Genomic DNA, 17,825 nt, shown 5'->3' with positions numbered 1-17,825 from the left:
TAAATTGTCATGGGCATCCATTTGAACATGAGGCATCACAATCAAGAATAATGATCACTCAATTTCTATACATGCATACTTTAAACAGGATTCATTGGCTAGTGATCAGGAATGGGATCCCTGACCTGATTTTTCTTCACCACCCAGCCTAAAAAAGCAGAGAAAATGAACCACACCTGAATGATCTTAAAAAGTCTCGACTGTATAGCTTAAATGATCTCTGGAAAGATCAAAAATGTTTTGTGACAAATACTTATTTGGCACGACATGCATTATGAAGGAGGAACAATGAAGGAGGAACAAACCTTTCAACACCTAAAGCATTTATTTTGAATCTTGAGCTTTTTACATATAGTACATAGTACCAATTATACATGAATTCAACATATATTAACAGCTCATTTATTACAAGTATTCTCCCAAATACCGAAAGGATTCCTGTATTATAAACATTTCTACAGTGAATGTAAATACATGCTAAATGGTTTCATGAGAGGAAAATTGCACAATACAATAGAATGTGGTTAATTTAAGGTATTAACAGGACGAGTAAAAGGAAAAGAAGTGGGTGTGCTCTCTGCTTCAGAGCAATCTGTACATTAGTTTAAAACTAAAGATTATGAGTTCATTCAGCTATGTCAGTCTTTTCATCGATATCCGTAACAGGGTCAGCCAACAGTGGGAAAACAGAACGGTCTCACTTTTGCAACAAATTGTATTTAAGTCAACTGAAAACAAAATTATCTGTAAGACCAAGCATATCCTAATGTTATATTCAAATTGCAGCATCTGCGAATTTTCATGTTTATTTAGGCATTAAAAAAGTTCTTCCTTCCTTGATACTAGGCAAAATAGAAAAATCTCCAAAAATGAATTTTCCATTTTCAAAAGATGCAGTACTGCACATGGGTTCTGTTAAACACAGAATTATTTTGTAACTTGCTGTTGTTTACATGGAAATAATACTAAGCTTTGTTTGTTAACATTAATACAGCAAACATGGGGTACAAGTAGCATGAAAAATCTTTTCCAACAAGGGAATATATTACAAGTATTACTCAGAGAACAGTAAGATTTAGGTCGGGTGGAACAGTAATGTTGCTAGAGAATGAAATGGCATAATTATGCTCTAAAAATTTCAACCTGGTTAAGTAAAACTTAAGAGGTGTGCTAAATTTACATGGTACTTCTCCAAGTTAAGAGTTTAACATTTTAATACAGTGCTTGATTTCAAGCATTGTAAAATATTCCAATTTAGTCAACGTATGGATACAAATTTTGACTGATAAAGTAATGCACATCTCAAGTTATTATACATAATAGCAGGAAAAAACAAAAATGGCCACTTTCTAAAATCATCGTAGAACAAGCCAAGACCTTGCAGTGCTACTTGCAATGAAAAAAAAATTACAGGAGGATCCAGAGTTGATTCTCAACAACATAAAGGCCATTAGCTACCAAGACATAAGGGAGCCATTCAAGCCTCAAGGCAATGCAGAGAAAGCCACAAGAGTGGTTTTTAGTATCAGCAGACTGAGTTATAAGCAAAGACTGAGCTTTTCAATATTAGAAGTTAATTGAGAGGAAATATTAGACAATTGGTATTGAAAGGATAACTCCAGAACACTATTTCAAACTAAACCATGAAAGTAGGATTTAGGGGCTCATGCTCAAACTAATGAGAAGCAAATTTGATGTCAGGAAGTCCATACAGAGCAACCAACATAATTGAATGGATTTCTGGTTAGAGTAGAGCTTACAAAAACACTAAACTCATTTGAGATACAATTGGATGCTGTGATGTTAGAACAGTAGGATCTTTCTGGATAAATGAGCTGAATGGTTTTTCTCATCTGTACCTATCTTCTGAAATGAACATAATCAGGATTGAGGAGAAGATCTGGGACCAGTATTATAGCTACAAAATAAAGATATCAGCACTGAATTTAACTGAAAACAGTATTAAACAAATAAAAACTTGCCCAACAGACATGTTGGAAAGCTATGTTCCTTCAGGAATAATTTTTCTAAATTGATAAATTTATCACTGAAGTTAGTTAAAATGCCATAAAATAATTTTTTGTATTTTTTCTTGATCTTTATTCATACAAGTTTCAATTATTACAAGTCCAAAATTGTATTTTTTTTTCCTCATTTAATTTTGGACAGTTATAAACAGAATCGTTGAAAATCATTCACAATTAACTACGTTTTGTGCCGAAATATTCCATCATACCATGAAGATCAGTGGTTCCCTTTTAAATGACAGTATTACTTTCCCTCTTTATTTAGGTTCACTGCAACTCAGGATTTTCACTTCATTCATAAAAAATTAAGAAAAATTATTGTAGCACAAGTCAAACAATCCCATATAATGGCTGCTCTGTCGTCATCCTGGACAGGAAGGATGTTTGTTAGAATCCTAACCACCTCCACACAATCCAAAGTAGTAATACACATGAAGATCCTCCTATTTCTGATCATTTTGCTTACCCTTTAAGCATCAAAATTTACAGGCAAGAATTTTATTGAAAGTAGTACATGGAGTATTTTATAACCCATTACTGTAGCTGCTAACAGGACAAAAAGATCCCACTGAAGTTTAGCAAAGGTGGTCACAAAATGTGTTGCTGCTGCTGTATGCAAAATTAATTTTAATCAGGTAAGTCTGTCCACTGAAATTTATCTGCCTTAGTACCACATAGGAATTCACAGTGTACAGGCAAGAAGAACTGAATCGAACCCACATTCTGTGACCAAACATAGTTGTTAAAGGTATTAACATACTCTATTAGCTCCTTTACCACAGCCTCAACAGAAACAGAAAATACCATGGATTGATGATGACTGTGGGGCAAATTGCTCAAGTGTACTTTGCAGACTATTTTGCCTAAAATAATATGAATTAAATAATACTACCCATTTTCATATGGTTTCAGAGATTTTTTTCTGTACAAGCTTCTACAAAACAATGCCTGAAATAATCCATCAACTCCAGCCAAAGAACAGAATCGTTGAGTTTTGCATGGTAGATGTTAGCAAGCAGATTATTCCGATGACTCTGATGAGCAAGTCAGAACTCAATCAATTCTTAAGTGAATATTTGATAACAGAATACTTCAGATAAGCGAAGATAAAACAATAAAACTGGAAGCATTTCATCTTTGCCTACCGTCATTCCTATTAACAATATATTTCAAGAATCAACTTCTTGTTAATTCTTGCTTTTGAAAAAAATCACCAAGTTAACTGCCCTGATTACAGCCACTGTTTGCATCATGTGGCTGCGTTTTTTAAAAAATAACTTTATAATAAACTGCAAGTTATAAAATAGGTTTATATATCCTTTAAATGCATTTTACAATATATTTTCTTATAAAGCACAAATAGTAAGATTTTTAACACAAATAAAACAGTGATAAACTGCTCTGTCAGTTGAGTTAAATTTTTCCTGTACTAGTGACCACTGTACTCAATTTCAGATTAGTTGACTGAAACCAGATGCACACCTTAAGAAAGCACATTCACAAATCGGTGCAAAGTGAGTTAAACTACTAAAGGAAGCAAGACAGAAAGAGAGGGAACGCAAGAATTTAAAAAATGTTTCCAACCGAAGACCAGCAATCTTTTACACATTTGACCCAAAACTGTTCATCAGACATCACTAACTATAGAGCACAGAAACACACTTTGGATGTCCATATTGTATTAGTCCAAAACCTGATAAATAATTCTGATTCCAAAAAAATCAGCTACTTTGAAGATGTGGGCTTTATCACCCCAAAATGTTCCATCTCTGTGGAGAAGATTTCAAGTGCAAATAAAGCGAATACCATCTCTTTAAAATATGCACTTAACATGCATTCCACATTTTCTTAATGACAGGTGAACAGTTATGTGACTTTTTTTTTTAAATTACTGTAATTCAGGAGCAAGTGTTCCAAAATGGGTAGCCTGAGGTTTATTTCATTTAACCTGATCCTCTGACTTCCCGCAAGAGGATTTTTTTTGCTTCAGGATGTGCCGAGTGTTTACAGTTCTATTAGAAACTAATCACAAGTGCTGCCAGTCAATGCCAACAAGTGTCTGATTTGCTTCTTGAGCATGGCCAATCTCCTCTGTGATGCTATGTTGCTGCCACAGTTTCTGCAGCTTCCTGTACCGTTCTTTGCAGAGATGAAGGGGGTTTCCTCGTCTGAAAAATGTAATTCAAATAAACTTACCATTGTCAAACATTTATCTTTATACATCAACCTTTTTTGCTACAAGAAAAAAAGACAAGCACAAGGTCCAAGGGATGAGTAGCTATAATCAATAGCAACCAAGATTCAATAAAAGTATTAGCAAATTCATTCACACTGAAGCTTGTGTGGAAAAATCCATAAATTGATAAACTATTCCACAAGATATTATTCAGCATGTGTACCATGTTAAATACCACTGAAACTAACTTCTCAGAACAGGCAAGAACTTCCACCATCCAATACAGCCATATCTGGTGACTTATAAGATCACAGCAATCCATGCAAAGGGGCACATAAATTAAGAAAGAAAATCATTTTTCTGGCATTATGATCAGAAAACAGGTAGCCAAAACTAAATAAATCACAGGGAATAACATTTATACAAACAAAGCAAAACAGCCACATAACAAATGTCTGCAGGGAATCTGTGGAAGATTTAATCTAAAATCTCAACGTTTGCATGTTCTTTCATTGAACTGCACTGTCCATATTTATAATACAAAATATTATAACTTTTTACCTCAGTCCCTGATCTGTCTCTCCATAATCATCAAGATAGGGTGGTGGATAAAAACATCCTTTTGTCTTTCCAGCCAGGAACAACACCTGACTTTCTCGAACTCTGAAAATACATAACAACTATAGCGGTGTTCTGTGTAAACTGTACATAATTCACACTCTCATTTTCCAAGGCACTGGATTAAGGGACCAGTTTCTCTCTCCTCTCCCTCTTAATCAAAAATAAAGTAATCAGATGCCCATTATAATTTAGCTGTCAGACCCAGAATTAGCAAAACCCTGGCATTTGGGATACTAGAGCTAAAAGTCAGCCAAGTATTCAAAGTGCTATTCTGGAGCAAAGGACTTTAATGCTCCACTCCCTGGTTGCCTGACATGCTCAATTCTGAGTTAACTCCCCGTCATGATTACAATGATTCATACCTTGACATGATTGTTACTTGTGGACCTAGCTAAGATGGAAGTAAAGGGTTACAAGCAATCAGATTTCAAGGTTTTAACTCACCGTAGGAAGATTCCAACTCCACACCCACAAGTATAGGTATGAGCAGTGCAAGCCCCAACATCTTCTCCTTCCAGCTCTGTCTGACAGCAGTAGCTCTGAGAACACAGCATTCCACCACACACCAAGCAGAGAGTTGGTGCTCGACTTTTATCCCCACCCGATTTCGGACATCTATTTCATATTATAAAGAAAAAGGTGAAATAGAAATTCACTTAACATTGCAATTTTGACGGAGTGTGAAATGTTATTTTCCCTCTGCAAAGGGAATTGTCTGTTTGTGTCTTTTTATAACTTCCTGATATACTGTCAAACTGCTTGGTATTAGTTCCCACTGTTTATAGCAGGCACGTTGGTATTATCACAATTAGCCTGCTACAAGCCTTGGATGGTATATTGCCTTTTAGAGACACCGAGAATGGAAAGTGGGAAGGAAGAAAATGGCTGACTGGTTCCAAATCCATTCCACGATTATGAACAAAATTTTACAGATTGTTTGCCTGGGATTTAAAACAAGGGTTTCCCAATGGTCCCAAATTACCAATTGAAGAATCAGGAGTTGGTAAAATGCAGAAGGGACAGAACTTCTGAAATCTTGGCAGCAGTTTCTGATAAATGAGCCATGGGTGGGAATCTAGTTCAGAACAGGTGATTGTTAGATTGTAAACGCAAAACAGACAATGATCTATGGAAGGTTTTAAATACAAATATGATAATGAGATGCAAAGTTATTACTAAACTGCCCAAAATAGCCAGCACACTTAACATGTCATAAGCAGCACCTTTGGAATCGACTCTTGTAGTACTGGGAAATGCTTAATGCTATTTGCCCGATATACATGGCTGCCTGTGATCAACTTGAATTATGTAAGGGGTGAGAACTGTAACAGTTGCAGATGTTTGCATTTTTAAGAGTTTTTTTTTTAAAGTGAAGTCCCTCGCTTTCTCCTGGGATATTACATTTTTCTTCACTCCAACCTCTCCCTTCCTGGTTAAAAAAAAGGAAGCATTTTCAAACTTCTTTCCATTGAGACTTTTAACTTCTGTGCTATTTTCTCACGAGTTACGATCAATGCTTATTCTGGGCATGCTATATATTTCAGTGGCATTTTGGATGGCACTTCATAGTTTACAGATTAAAGCTCACTGAAAATAGAACAAATGTTGTACTGCATCTCATAGAAAACCTGTACAGCTCATAACCAATTCACTACTAGCTAAATGTGAATCTTAGTTTACAAAAAAAAACTGTATGATAGAAGCTAAAGCAAAATGCAACTTGTTTAAAAAAAAAATGGATGTATCCCATCAGTCCAGGAGAAATGTTTCATGTCTGGTATTATTTTGGGAAACCCCACCTTCAGTGGCAAATAAGTTGTTTATCACAGCTGCACAGACTGCTTGTAATTCATAGTTTCACAACATCACAACCTTTTTTTAATCCCTTGCGACAAACAAAATACCCAATCAACATCACATATAATACAATGATGTGAGATTTTGTTAAGATTCAGATCCATAACAAGAAATTAAGAGGTGGATTTTTATTAAAAATCCTTTCACAGAATGTAGGTGTCACTGGCAACAACGCCAGCATTTATTGTCCATCCCTAATTGCCCTCGGGAAGGTGGTGGTGAGCTGCTGTCTTGAACAGTTGCAGTCAGGGTAGTGAAGTTATTTCCACAGAGCTGTTGGTAGGGAGTTTCAGGATTTTGATCCAACGATGAAGGAGGACTTGGAGAGGAACATGCAAGTGGTGACAGAACCATAGAAAAGTTACGGCACAGAAGGAAGCCATTCAGCCCAGCATGTCTGTGCCGGCTGAAAAAAAAACTAGCTGCCCAATCTAATCCCACCTTCCAGCACCTGGTCTGTAGCCTTGCGGGTTATAGCACTTCAGGTATATGTCCAGGTACCTCTTCCCTTTCACCTGTTGCCCTTGTTGTTCTAGGTGGTAGATGTCACGTGTTGGAGGAGTGCTATCAAAGAAGCTTTGACAAGTTGCTGCAGTACATCTTGTAGGTGGTGCACACTGCTGCCATGCTGCACTGCAGGTGGAAGGAGTGAATGTTTAAGGTGGTACATGGAGTGCTAATCAAGCAGCTTTGTCCTGGATGGTGTCGAGCTTCTTGAGTGTTGGTGGAGCTCAACTCATCCAGGCAAGTGGGGAGTATTCCACCACACTCTTAAATTGTGCCCTTTAGATGGTGGGAAGGCTCTGGGGAGTCACGGAGTGAGTTAATCGCTGCAGACTCTGACCTACTCTTGTACCTACAGTATTTACGTGTCTGGTCCAGTTAAGTTTCTGGTCACTTCCAAGATGTCAATGGTGGAAGATTCAATGATAGTAATGTCATTGAATGTCATGGGGAGGTGGCTAGATTCTCTCTTGGTGGAGATAGTCATACCCTGGCACTTGTGTGGTGCAAATGTTACTTACCACTTATCAGCCGAAGCCTGAATGTTGTCCACGTCTTGCTGCATGTGGGCATGGATTGCTTCATTATCTTGCAGAGGGAACTGAAAAATGCGCATAGTCACTGAACATCCCCATTTCTGACCTTATGAGGCAAGGAAGGTCATAAGGAACAGGGCCAGGAGTGGATCATATGGCTCCTCGATTCTGCTCCACCATTCAATACGATCATGGCTGATCTTCTACCTTAACTCTACTTTCCTGCCAACTCCCCATATCCCTTGATTCCTTGAAACGCCAAAAATCTGTCTCCCTCAGCCTTAAATATCCTCAATGACGAAGTGTCCACAACTCTCTGGGGTAGAGAATTCCAAAGATTCACAACCCTTTGAATGAAGAAGTTTCTCCTCATCTCAGTCTTAAATGATCAACCCCTTATCCTGAGGCATTGACCCCACGTTCTACATTCCCCAGTCAAGAGAAACAACCTCTCAGTGTCTATCCGGTCAAGCCCCTTCAGAATCTTGTATGTTTTTCAATGAGATCACCTCTCATTCATCTAAACTCCAGACAGTATAGGCCCAATTCACTCAGCCTCTCATCATAGGAGCCAATCTAGTGAACATTCGCTGTACTGCCTCCAATGCGAGTGTATCCTTCCTTAAATATGGAGACCAAAACTGCACTCCAGGTGCGATCTCACCAGAGACCTGTTCAATTGTACCAAGACTTGCTTATTCTTGTATTACAACCCCCTAGTAATAAAGGCCCACATATCATTTGCCTTCCTAAATGCTTGCTGTAGCTGCATGTTAAGTTTGTGTTTGTTGTACAAGTACACCCAAGTCTCACTGGTCATCAACATTTAAAAATTTCATACCTTTCAAAAAATATTTTGCTTTTCTATTCTTACTACCAAAGTGAATTACTTCACACTTACCCACATGCTACTCCATTTGTCACATTGTTGCCTATTCACATAACCTGTCTATATCTCTTTGCAGTCTTTGTGTCACAGCTTACATTCCCACCTAGCTTTGTATCATCAACAAACTTAGATACATTACTTTCAGTTTCTGCAGCTACCTCTTTTAGAATTCTTGGATGAAGGCCATCAGGTTCTGGAGATTTGCCAGCTTTTAGTCCCTTAAGTTTCTCCAATACTCTTTCTCTGCTGATATTAGTCATCTTAAGCTCCTCACTTTTATTAGCCCCTTGTTGAACAGTTTGAATTGTTTCTTTAAATGTTTCCCATTACTTATTTACAGCCACACCTTTTAGTCTATCGACCCAATCAACTTTAGCCAGCTCTCCCCTCATACCTATGTAATTGGCTTTAAGTTAAAAATTCTTGTTTGAGACTGGAGTATGTTGTTTTCAAAATTAATATAGAATTCAATTATATTATGATCACTTTTCCTCAGACGATCTTTTATTGAGATTTCTAATTAACCTACCTCACTGCACAGTACTAGATCTAAAATAGCTTTATCCCTAGTTGGCTCCAAAACGTATTGCTCCAGGAAACTATCGCAAAAGCATTGTAAAAATTCATCTTCCAGACTGCCTTTGTCAATTTGATTGTCCAGGCTATATGAAGATTCAAATCGCCACAATTATTACAATGCCTTTGCTACAAGCTCCAGTTATTTCTTGCTTAATGCTTGGTCATTGATGAAGCAGCTAAAGGTGGTTGGCCGAGGACACTGCCCTGAGGAACTCCTGCAGCAATGTTCTGCAGCTGAGATGATTGGCCTCCAACAACCACAACCATCTTCCTTTCTGCAAGGTATGACTCTAGCCAGTGGAGAGCTTTCCTCCTGATTTCCATTGACATCAATTTTACTGGAACTTCTTGCTGCCACATTCTGTCAAATGCTGCCTCGATTGTCAAGGGCAGTCACTCTCACCTCTGGAATTCAGCTCATTTGTACATGATTGAACCAAGGCTGTAATGAGTAATCCTAGTGGAACCCAAACTCAGCATCGATCAGTAGCTGTTCGATAGCAGTGTCAACGATCCCTTCCATCATTTTGCTGATGATTGAAAATGGATTAATGGGTGCAATAAATGGCTGGATTGGAGTTGTCCTACTTCTTTGTGGACAGGACATACCTGGGCAATTTTCCACTTTGTTGGGTAGATGCTATTATTGGAATAGCTTGGCTAGTGGCACGGCCAGTTCTGGAGTACTAGTCTTCAGCAATGCAGCCAGATGTTGTCAAAGCCCATAGCCTTTTCTGTATTGAGTGTGCTCAGCTGTTTATTGATATCACGTGGACGGAACCGAATTGGCTGAAGAATGGCTTCTGTGATGGTGGGGACCTCAGATAGATCAGCCATATTGCACTTCTGGCTGAAGATTGGTGAAAATGCTGAAGCCTGTTTTTTCTTTGCACTCACTTGCTGGGTTCTACTATCACTGAGGCCAGGGAGGGTGGCAGGTTGGCTAGGGAGGCCATAAATGGGACATTTTCAAGTTGGTAGGCAGTGAATAGTGGGCTGCTGAAACGATCAGTGCTGGGGCTTCAGCTATTTACACTCTTTATTAATGACTTGGATGAAAAGACAGAGAGTAATGTATCTAAATTTGCTGATGACACAAAGGTGCAAAGATAAGATGTGGGGAGGACATAGAAAGGCTGCAAAGAGATGTAGACAGGTTAAATGAGTGGGCAACAAGATGGCAAATGGAGTATAATGTAGGGAAGTGTGAAGTTGTTCACTTTGGTCGTAAAAATAGAAAAGCAGAATTTTTTTTTAAAAAAAGGTGTGAAACTGGTAAATGTTGATATTCAGAGAGACTTGTGGGTACTTGTACAAGGAACGCACAAAGTTAACATGCAGGTGTAGCAGGCTATTAGGAAGGCAAATGGCATGTTAACCTTTATTGCAAGGGGATTGGAGTACAGGAATAAAGTAATCTTACTAAAATTGTGCAAGGCTTTGGCGAGACAGCACCTGGAATACTGTGTGCAGTTTTGGTCTCCACATTTAAGAAAGGATATACTTGCACTGGAGACTGTGCAGCGAAGATTTACTAATTTGGTCCCTGGAATGAGGGGGTTGTCCTTTGATGTGAGGCTGAGTAAATTGGGCCTATATTCTCTGGAGTTTAGAAGAATGAGAGCTGATCTAATTGAGACATACAAGATTCTGAAAGGGCTTGATAGGGTAGAAGCTGAGAGATTGTTTCCACTGGTCGAGGAATCTAGAACGCAGGGGCACAGTCTCAGGATAAGGGGCCAATCATTCAGGACTGAGATGAGCAGAAATTACCACATTCAAAGGGTTGTGAATCTTTGGAATTCTCTAACCCAGAGAGCTGTGGATGCTCCATCATTGAATTCATTTAAGGCTGGGATAGAGAGATTTTTGGTCTCATAGGGAATCAAGGGATATGGGGAGCCGGCAGGAAAGTGGAATTGAAGCCCAAGATCAGCCATGATCGTAATGAATGGCAGAGCAGGCTCGATGGACCATATTGTCTACTTCTCCTATTTCTTGTGTTCATGGAGCCTCCGCCTGCCGTTGGTTGTTTAATTGTCTATCAACATTCATGACAGGGCGTGGCAGGATTGCAGAGCTTTGATTTCATTTGTTGGTTGTAGGATCGCTTAGTTGTCTGTATCATGCTGCTTCCACTTTTTAGTAAGTATGTAGTCCTGAGTTATAGCTTCACCAGGTTGACATCTCATTTTTAGGTACACCAGGTGCTGTCCCTGGCATGCTCTTAAATATGTGTACATTACATAGAGATGGGCAAATTAAGGCTCAAAATATACTTGAGATGGTTCATTCAGCTACAAACAAGTATACTGATTTTGAGGCTCAAAAGTTGAAATGTACACACAACTAGTTCCCTTTAACCTTGCTCACAAACATGACTAAAATAAAGCTGCACGATTTTAAGTTTAATAAAATCAAGTTCGAAAATCCATGATTCAGTTTATAACGGATCACTGTTCGATGTAAAGAAATGAAATTTAAAGATGTTTTTGTACTCACGTAAAACAAGACGCCCGGTTTATGAGGCAACTGTAATCATCAGGAAGGTCTATCAATTTGTTTGGCTCCCTAGGATAGCTAGAACAGGAGTATGGAGAGGGGAAGAGAAACTTAAATTAGAATAGGTATAATCAATATGGCAAATAAATGATGACAAAACTACAAGGTTTAAGCCTACCTAATAGCTGTTCGCTCCCCCTTCACAAAGCTCTGAACTTCTGCAACTCCACACCATCTACAATTTCAAGTTTTTGTACAGGTAGGTTAGTTTCAACAATCACAGTATTAATATATGCAAATAATCACTGCAACTGCCTAACAGTGGATTACTTTTAGAGCTAAGTGTGATCATTTTTTGCTGAAAAACAGCAATCTAAATCACTTTTCAAAATAGAAAGCAGGCAACATTTTTGAAAGAATTTTTCCAGTGTTACTTAAAAAGTTTAAGTAATTATACACATAAATTCAAGTTTCAGAATGGTGAATAGTCTTTCCTTAACTAAAACACAATCACACAACATTTCTTTCAGCATCAAGAACCATATTGTTTATGCAATGTATAAGCAAGCATTTCTTGTACATCAGCAAAAGAAAATACAACATTCTGAATTTTACCTTTGTATTAATGGCTCAATTGTATCACTCTCAGTTTGGAAAAGACTCATTAGATTTGTTGGGAGGGAAAGATAGTGGCACAACAATTCAAAGTGGTGTGGTCCATTCTCTGAAAATGAATAGAAACAGGGTCATTGTTGAACTCCTCTGAGCACACATAACTTATAAAAATATTTCAGAATATACACTTCATTGACATCGGAGTATCATTAAAGCTTCACTTAGCCTACAAAATGCTACACTTTTAGTAGTTTTAGCCCAGTGTTTGGAATAGAACAGATATAACATACAAACATGGTTTTGGCACGAATAAATAAACAAACTGTATAAATTACAATAAAGGATTAAAGTTCTTCTGTCTGTGATTTAGCATTATGTTCAGCTTTCACAGCACAGAATAAAAGCTTTGGAAAATAGATATAGTGCTTATTGTGGGTTTTATTTGCAAAATACTTCTGCAGCGCTTATCCTAGAAAAGGTGGAAAACACGTTTTAACATGTGGATGAAAAGCTAGGTCTCCAAGTTCAAAAGTTGAAGCAAACTATTTTAACATTCAATTTTGTATTCAGAAATAAATTACCTTGTAGTTCAACCGGTACTGGAACACTATTGAGATAGTGGAAGAATAAAGCAGAACATCGTAGATAGGGAATTATTCCAGTCTTGATATATTGCCACAGATGCCAACCTGAGGTCATTGAATTCAAGGCACTACAGGAGAAAACAGAGAAACGTCAATTTTTTTATTAACTCCAAGAAATGCATTTTGACCGAAGAGTAATTTAGTAATATGTATCGCTTCATAAAGACCCAATACCGCACACTGTACTTAAATCTCAATTCAGGGTTAATTTACCAATTGTTGCGATGACTCAATCTAGCCTCAATTTAGTAGAGTGGCTTTTGTTAAGTTATATTGAAATCTGTTTTTAAGAACATCTGCCTTCCCAAATGTTCTTTAAAAAAAATCAATTCTGGTGGCACAGTGGCGCAAGTGGTTAGCACCACAGCCTCACAGTTCCAGTGACCCGGGTTCGGTTCTGGGTGCTGCCTGTGCGGAGTTTGCAAGTTCTCCCTGTGACCGCGTGGGTTTCTGCGGGTGCTCCGGTTTCCTCCCACAGCCAAAGACTTGCAGGTCGATAGGTAAATTGGCCACTGTAAATTGCCCCTAGTGTAGACAGATGGTAGGGGAAGGTGGGGGGGATGTGGTAGGGAATATGGGATTAATATAAATGGGTGGTTGATGGTTGGCACAGACTCTGTGGGTCGAAGGGCCTGTTTCAGTGCTGTATCTCTCTATGGCTATGACTCTCTGGCTCAAACCAGTAATAGCAAATTACTGTTTGCAAACTATTTGAAGCAAATTCAATTAGTTTACGTAAGAGACAGATTTTTCCATTAATTGTCAAGGGTCCATGATAATGTTTTCTTCCATTTATTTTCATGTTCCACAGGCAATGTAGCCCTCCAATAGTTTGTCCAAATGATCATCCTTCACAACACAAGTCTGGGTGCTGAGTGATGGCAAAATATCGTGATGATGCTGAGCCATCCCAATGGGACCACCCATATGCACTTCCACAAAGGGATCACTGGATAGTGATCACATGCAGGAATCCAGGGTTGTTTCCCTCTCCTGAGCCCAGAAAAACATAAGACCAACTGCAGGGGCTCCATTACCATTTTGGCCAAGTTCATTTAACTCAGCACTCAAACCAATGAACTATCATGAGCATTCCATTAAATTATTTTCTTATTTGTCATTAAATAACTAAAGGATGAATGATAACTATCAGCTATGCTAAATTACAAGCCAAAAGCACACAGTAAGTTAGATGACAATAAATCTTCACTAAATCTAACATTATTTCAACAATCATTCAACATTATAACAAATCTAACCCTATTTAATTGTAACATTTTGCATGTTTCAACTTATGTTCTTCAGTTGTTTTTGAAATCATATTTCAGATTTTGCAGACCTAAAGTAGAATATCCAGCTGGTCAGTGTCAGGGATTCCTTTCATTCAAGGCTCCCAGTAAAGTGAATTTTGCTTATTTTCTTGTCTAAGCCACTAGATGGAGCACTTCACTGGGTCAGAAAACTCCACGCCTCTGTCAACAAGCCATAAGCAATCATACCTCCTGATACAAAGTGTCAGTTCTAACACTTGGAAGAGTACATGCACTAACAAACTGCTTGTATGAAATGAGAGGGAAAGTGCGAGAAAAAAAGTGCAATAGGAATTGTATACAAAATTTTTAAAACTAGACTTTGGGCTCATTCATTGCTGTAAATTTGCTTTAGTAATGAATTCATTTGGTTTGAAGAATGTAAATTAGAGTTCTGCTACTGGTCAAAGTGAAATAGTTACACGCTCAATAAATAATAGCTCTGGCACTTGTAAATAAAAACAAAGAGCTGACTTTTAAAATGAATGTTTAGGTTGCATGTGTGGTATGCAAAGGCATACCTTTTTCTAGCATGTATTTTTCCCTCATTTTTGGAACGTGGAGGTCACTAATAAGGCTGACATTTATTGCCCATCCCTAATTTCCCTCGGTTCTTTTTCTTGAATAGTTTCAGTCCATGGGCTGAAGGTGCTCCAACAACACTGTTAGATAGGGAGGTCCAAGTTTTGATCCATCAACAATGAAGAAATGTCAATATATGTCCAAGTCAGGATGTTGGAGGGAAACTTAGAGTTTCCCCATGAACCTGCTGCCCTGGTCTTTCCAGATGGAGGAGGTCGCAGTTCTGAGAAATGCTGCTGAAAAATCTTTGGAGACTTATTGCAGTGCATCTTGTAAGTTGTACACACAGCAGCCAAGATACACTGGAGGGAGTGAATGTTTAAGCCTGTGGATTGAGTGTCTATCAACTGGATTGCTTTGCTCTGGATCGTGTCAAGCTTCTTGAGTATGGTTAGAGCTGCACGCATCCAGGCAAGTGGAAAGAGGCCTTGGGGAGACAGAGGGTGAGCCACTTGTTGCAGAATACCCAGTCTCTGACTTGCTTGAGTAGCAATGGCATTTGTTTGGCTGGTCCAGTTCATTTACTAGTTAATAGTAACCCTCAGGATGTTGGTGGTAAGGAATGCTGCAACTGTAATGCCATTGAATGTCAAGGGGAGGTAGTTATGTTCTCTTATTGTAGAAGATGGTCACTGTCCGACACTTGCATAGTGCTAACATTACTTGCCACTTAGTTTGTCCGGGTCTTCTTGTGTGTGGGCATGAAACATTCATTAATTGAAGAAGAATTGTGAATGGAGCTGAACACTGCACAATTACTGGCAAGCAGTCCCACTTCTGACCTTATGATGGAAGAAAGGCCATTGATAAAACGTTAAAGATGGTTAGGCTTAGGAATCTGCCCTGAGGAGCTCCTGCTGTGATGTCCTGGGGCTGAGATGATTGGCTTCCAACAACCACAACCATCTTCCTTCGTGCTAGGTATAACTACAGCCACTGGAGAGTTTTTCTTCAATCCCCAGTGACTAGTTTTACTAGTACACCCTGGTATCACACTCAGTCAAATGCTGCTTTAATACTAGGCTCGTTAAGCTTACGGGTAGGCGGTGGCGTAGTGGTATTATCACTGGACTAGTAACCCAGAGACCCAGGGTATTGCTCTGGGGACATGGGTTCGAATCCCACAACAGCAGAAGGTGGAATTTGAATTTAATTAATAAATCTGGAATTAAAAGCTAGTCTAATGATGGCCATGAAACCATTGTCGATTGTTGTAAAAACCCATCTGGTTCACTAATGTCCTCTAGGGAAGGAAATCTGCTGTCCTCACCTGGTCTGGCCTACATGTGACTACAGACCCACAGCAATGTGGTTGACTCTTGCATGCCCTCTGAAATGGCCTAGCAAGCCACTCAGTTGTATCTAACCGCTACAAAGTCAATAAAAAGGAATGAAACCGGACGGACCACACGGCATCGACCTAGGCACCGGAAACGACAATGGCAAACCCAGCCCTGTCGACCCTGCAAAGTCCTCCTTACTAACATCTGGGGGCTTGTGCCAAAGTTGGGAGAGCTGTCCCACAGACTAGTCAAGCAACAGCCTGATATAGTCATACTCACGGAATCATACCTTACAGACAATGCCCCAGACACTGCCATCACCATCCCCGGGTACGTCCTGTCCCACCTCCACAGTGGCAGCAGTGTGTACCATCTACAAGATGCACTGCAGCAATGCACCAAGGCTCCTTGGACAGCACCTTCCAAACCCGCAACCTCTACCAATTAGAAGGACAAGGGCAGCAAATGCATGGGAACACCACCACCTGCAAGTTCCCCTCCAAGTCACACACCATCCTGACTTGGAACTATATCGCCGTTCCTTCACTGTCGTTGGGTCAAAATCCTGGAACTCCCTTCCTAACAGCACTGTGGATGTACCTACCCCACATGGACTGCAGCGGTTCAAGAAGGCAGCTCACCACCACCTTCTCAAGGGCAATTAGGGATGGGCAATAAATCCTGGCCTGGCCAGCGACGCCCACATCCCATGAATGAATAAAAAAAAAACTTGGTCATTCAAAACTTTGCTAACTTGCACCAAGTCCCGTTTCCCCATGACCCTGTGCTCACTGACCTACATTGGCTCTTTGCTAAGCAACGCCTCAAATTTAAAATTCTCATCCTTCTTTTCAAATCCCTACATGGCTTTGTCCCTCCCCATCTCTGTGATCTCCTCCAATCCCACAACCTCCAAGATATCTGTGCTCCTCGAATTCTGACTGTTTCAGCATCCCTGGTTTTAACTGCTCTGCCACTGGTAGCTGTGCCTTCAGCTGTCAAGGCCCTAAGCTCTGGAATTCCCCCTCTAAATATCTCTACTTCTCTTTCCTCCTTTAAGATGCTCCTTAAAACTACATCTGCCCTAATATCTCCTTCAGTGCCAAACTTTGTTTGATAACAGTCCTGTGAAGCACCTTGGGACACTTTACCAAGTTAAAGGCGCTGTATAAATACAAGTTATTGTTGGTGTTGTGAAGGCAGCCCACACTCATTTCACCTCTGGAATTGAGCTCGTGTCTATGTTTAAACCAAGGTTGTAATGAGGTCTGAAGCCAAGTGGTCCTGGCAGAATCCAAACTGAGCACAATGGACACAAAGGCTACAGGCCCTGGCAATAACCAGGCTGTAGTCCTGAAGACCTGTGCTCCAGAACTAGCTGCATTAGTGAGCAGGCTATTGGTGAATAGGCTATTAGTGAATGAGTGCCGCTTGTTAGTACTGTTGCCGATTCTTTCCATCACTCTTAATGAATGGGAGTAGGCTGATGGGGCAGTAATTGGCTGGGTTGGATTTGACTTGCCGTGGACAGAAGATATCTGGTTAAATTGTCCACATTGTCAAGTAAAAACCAAAGTTGCAGCTGTACTGGAACAGCTTAAAGGCATGGCTAGCTTGGGAGCTACAGTACTCAGCCAAGTTATTGTCGGGGCATGGAGTCTTTGCTGTGTCCAGTGCATTCAGCTGTTTCTTGATGTTAC

At 39.5% G+C, this 17,825-nt stretch overlaps 1 protein-coding gene across 2 annotated transcripts in view; it reads right to left on the bottom strand.

Moving 5' to 3' along the window:
- Positions 1 to 306: 306 nt before the first annotated feature.
- The window catches only part of ubr2 (ubiquitin protein ligase E3 component n-recognin 2), a 177,306-nt gene continuing 159,787 nt past the window's right edge, over positions 307 to 17,825 (bottom strand). For both annotated transcript variants that reach the window (XM_068045124.1, XM_068045123.1), the window contains exons 41-47: positions 12,888 to 13,018; positions 12,307 to 12,415; positions 11,870 to 11,926; positions 11,692 to 11,769; positions 5,269 to 5,439; positions 4,765 to 4,866; positions 307 to 4,195 (exon numbers count right to left, since the gene is read on the bottom strand). In XM_068045124.1, coding sequence (XP_067901225.1) covers positions 4,054 to 4,195; positions 4,765 to 4,866; positions 5,269 to 5,439; positions 11,692 to 11,769; positions 11,870 to 11,926; positions 12,307 to 12,415; positions 12,888 to 13,018 — 790 coding nt within the window. In that variant the 3' untranslated portion in view covers positions 307 to 4,053. The remainder of the gene's footprint in view (positions 4,196 to 4,764; positions 4,867 to 5,268; positions 5,440 to 11,691; positions 11,770 to 11,869; positions 11,927 to 12,306; positions 12,416 to 12,887; positions 13,019 to 17,825) is intronic.

Source organism: Heterodontus francisci, chromosome 13 (assembly GCF_036365525.1).
Source record: "Heterodontus francisci isolate sHetFra1 chromosome 13, sHetFra1.hap1, whole genome shotgun sequence".
NCBI classification, from domain to species: domain Eukaryota; kingdom Metazoa; phylum Chordata; class Chondrichthyes; order Heterodontiformes; family Heterodontidae; genus Heterodontus; species Heterodontus francisci.
The sequence above is the reverse complement of the archived record's forward strand: the minus strand, read 5'-3'. Positions and strand labels throughout refer to the sequence as shown.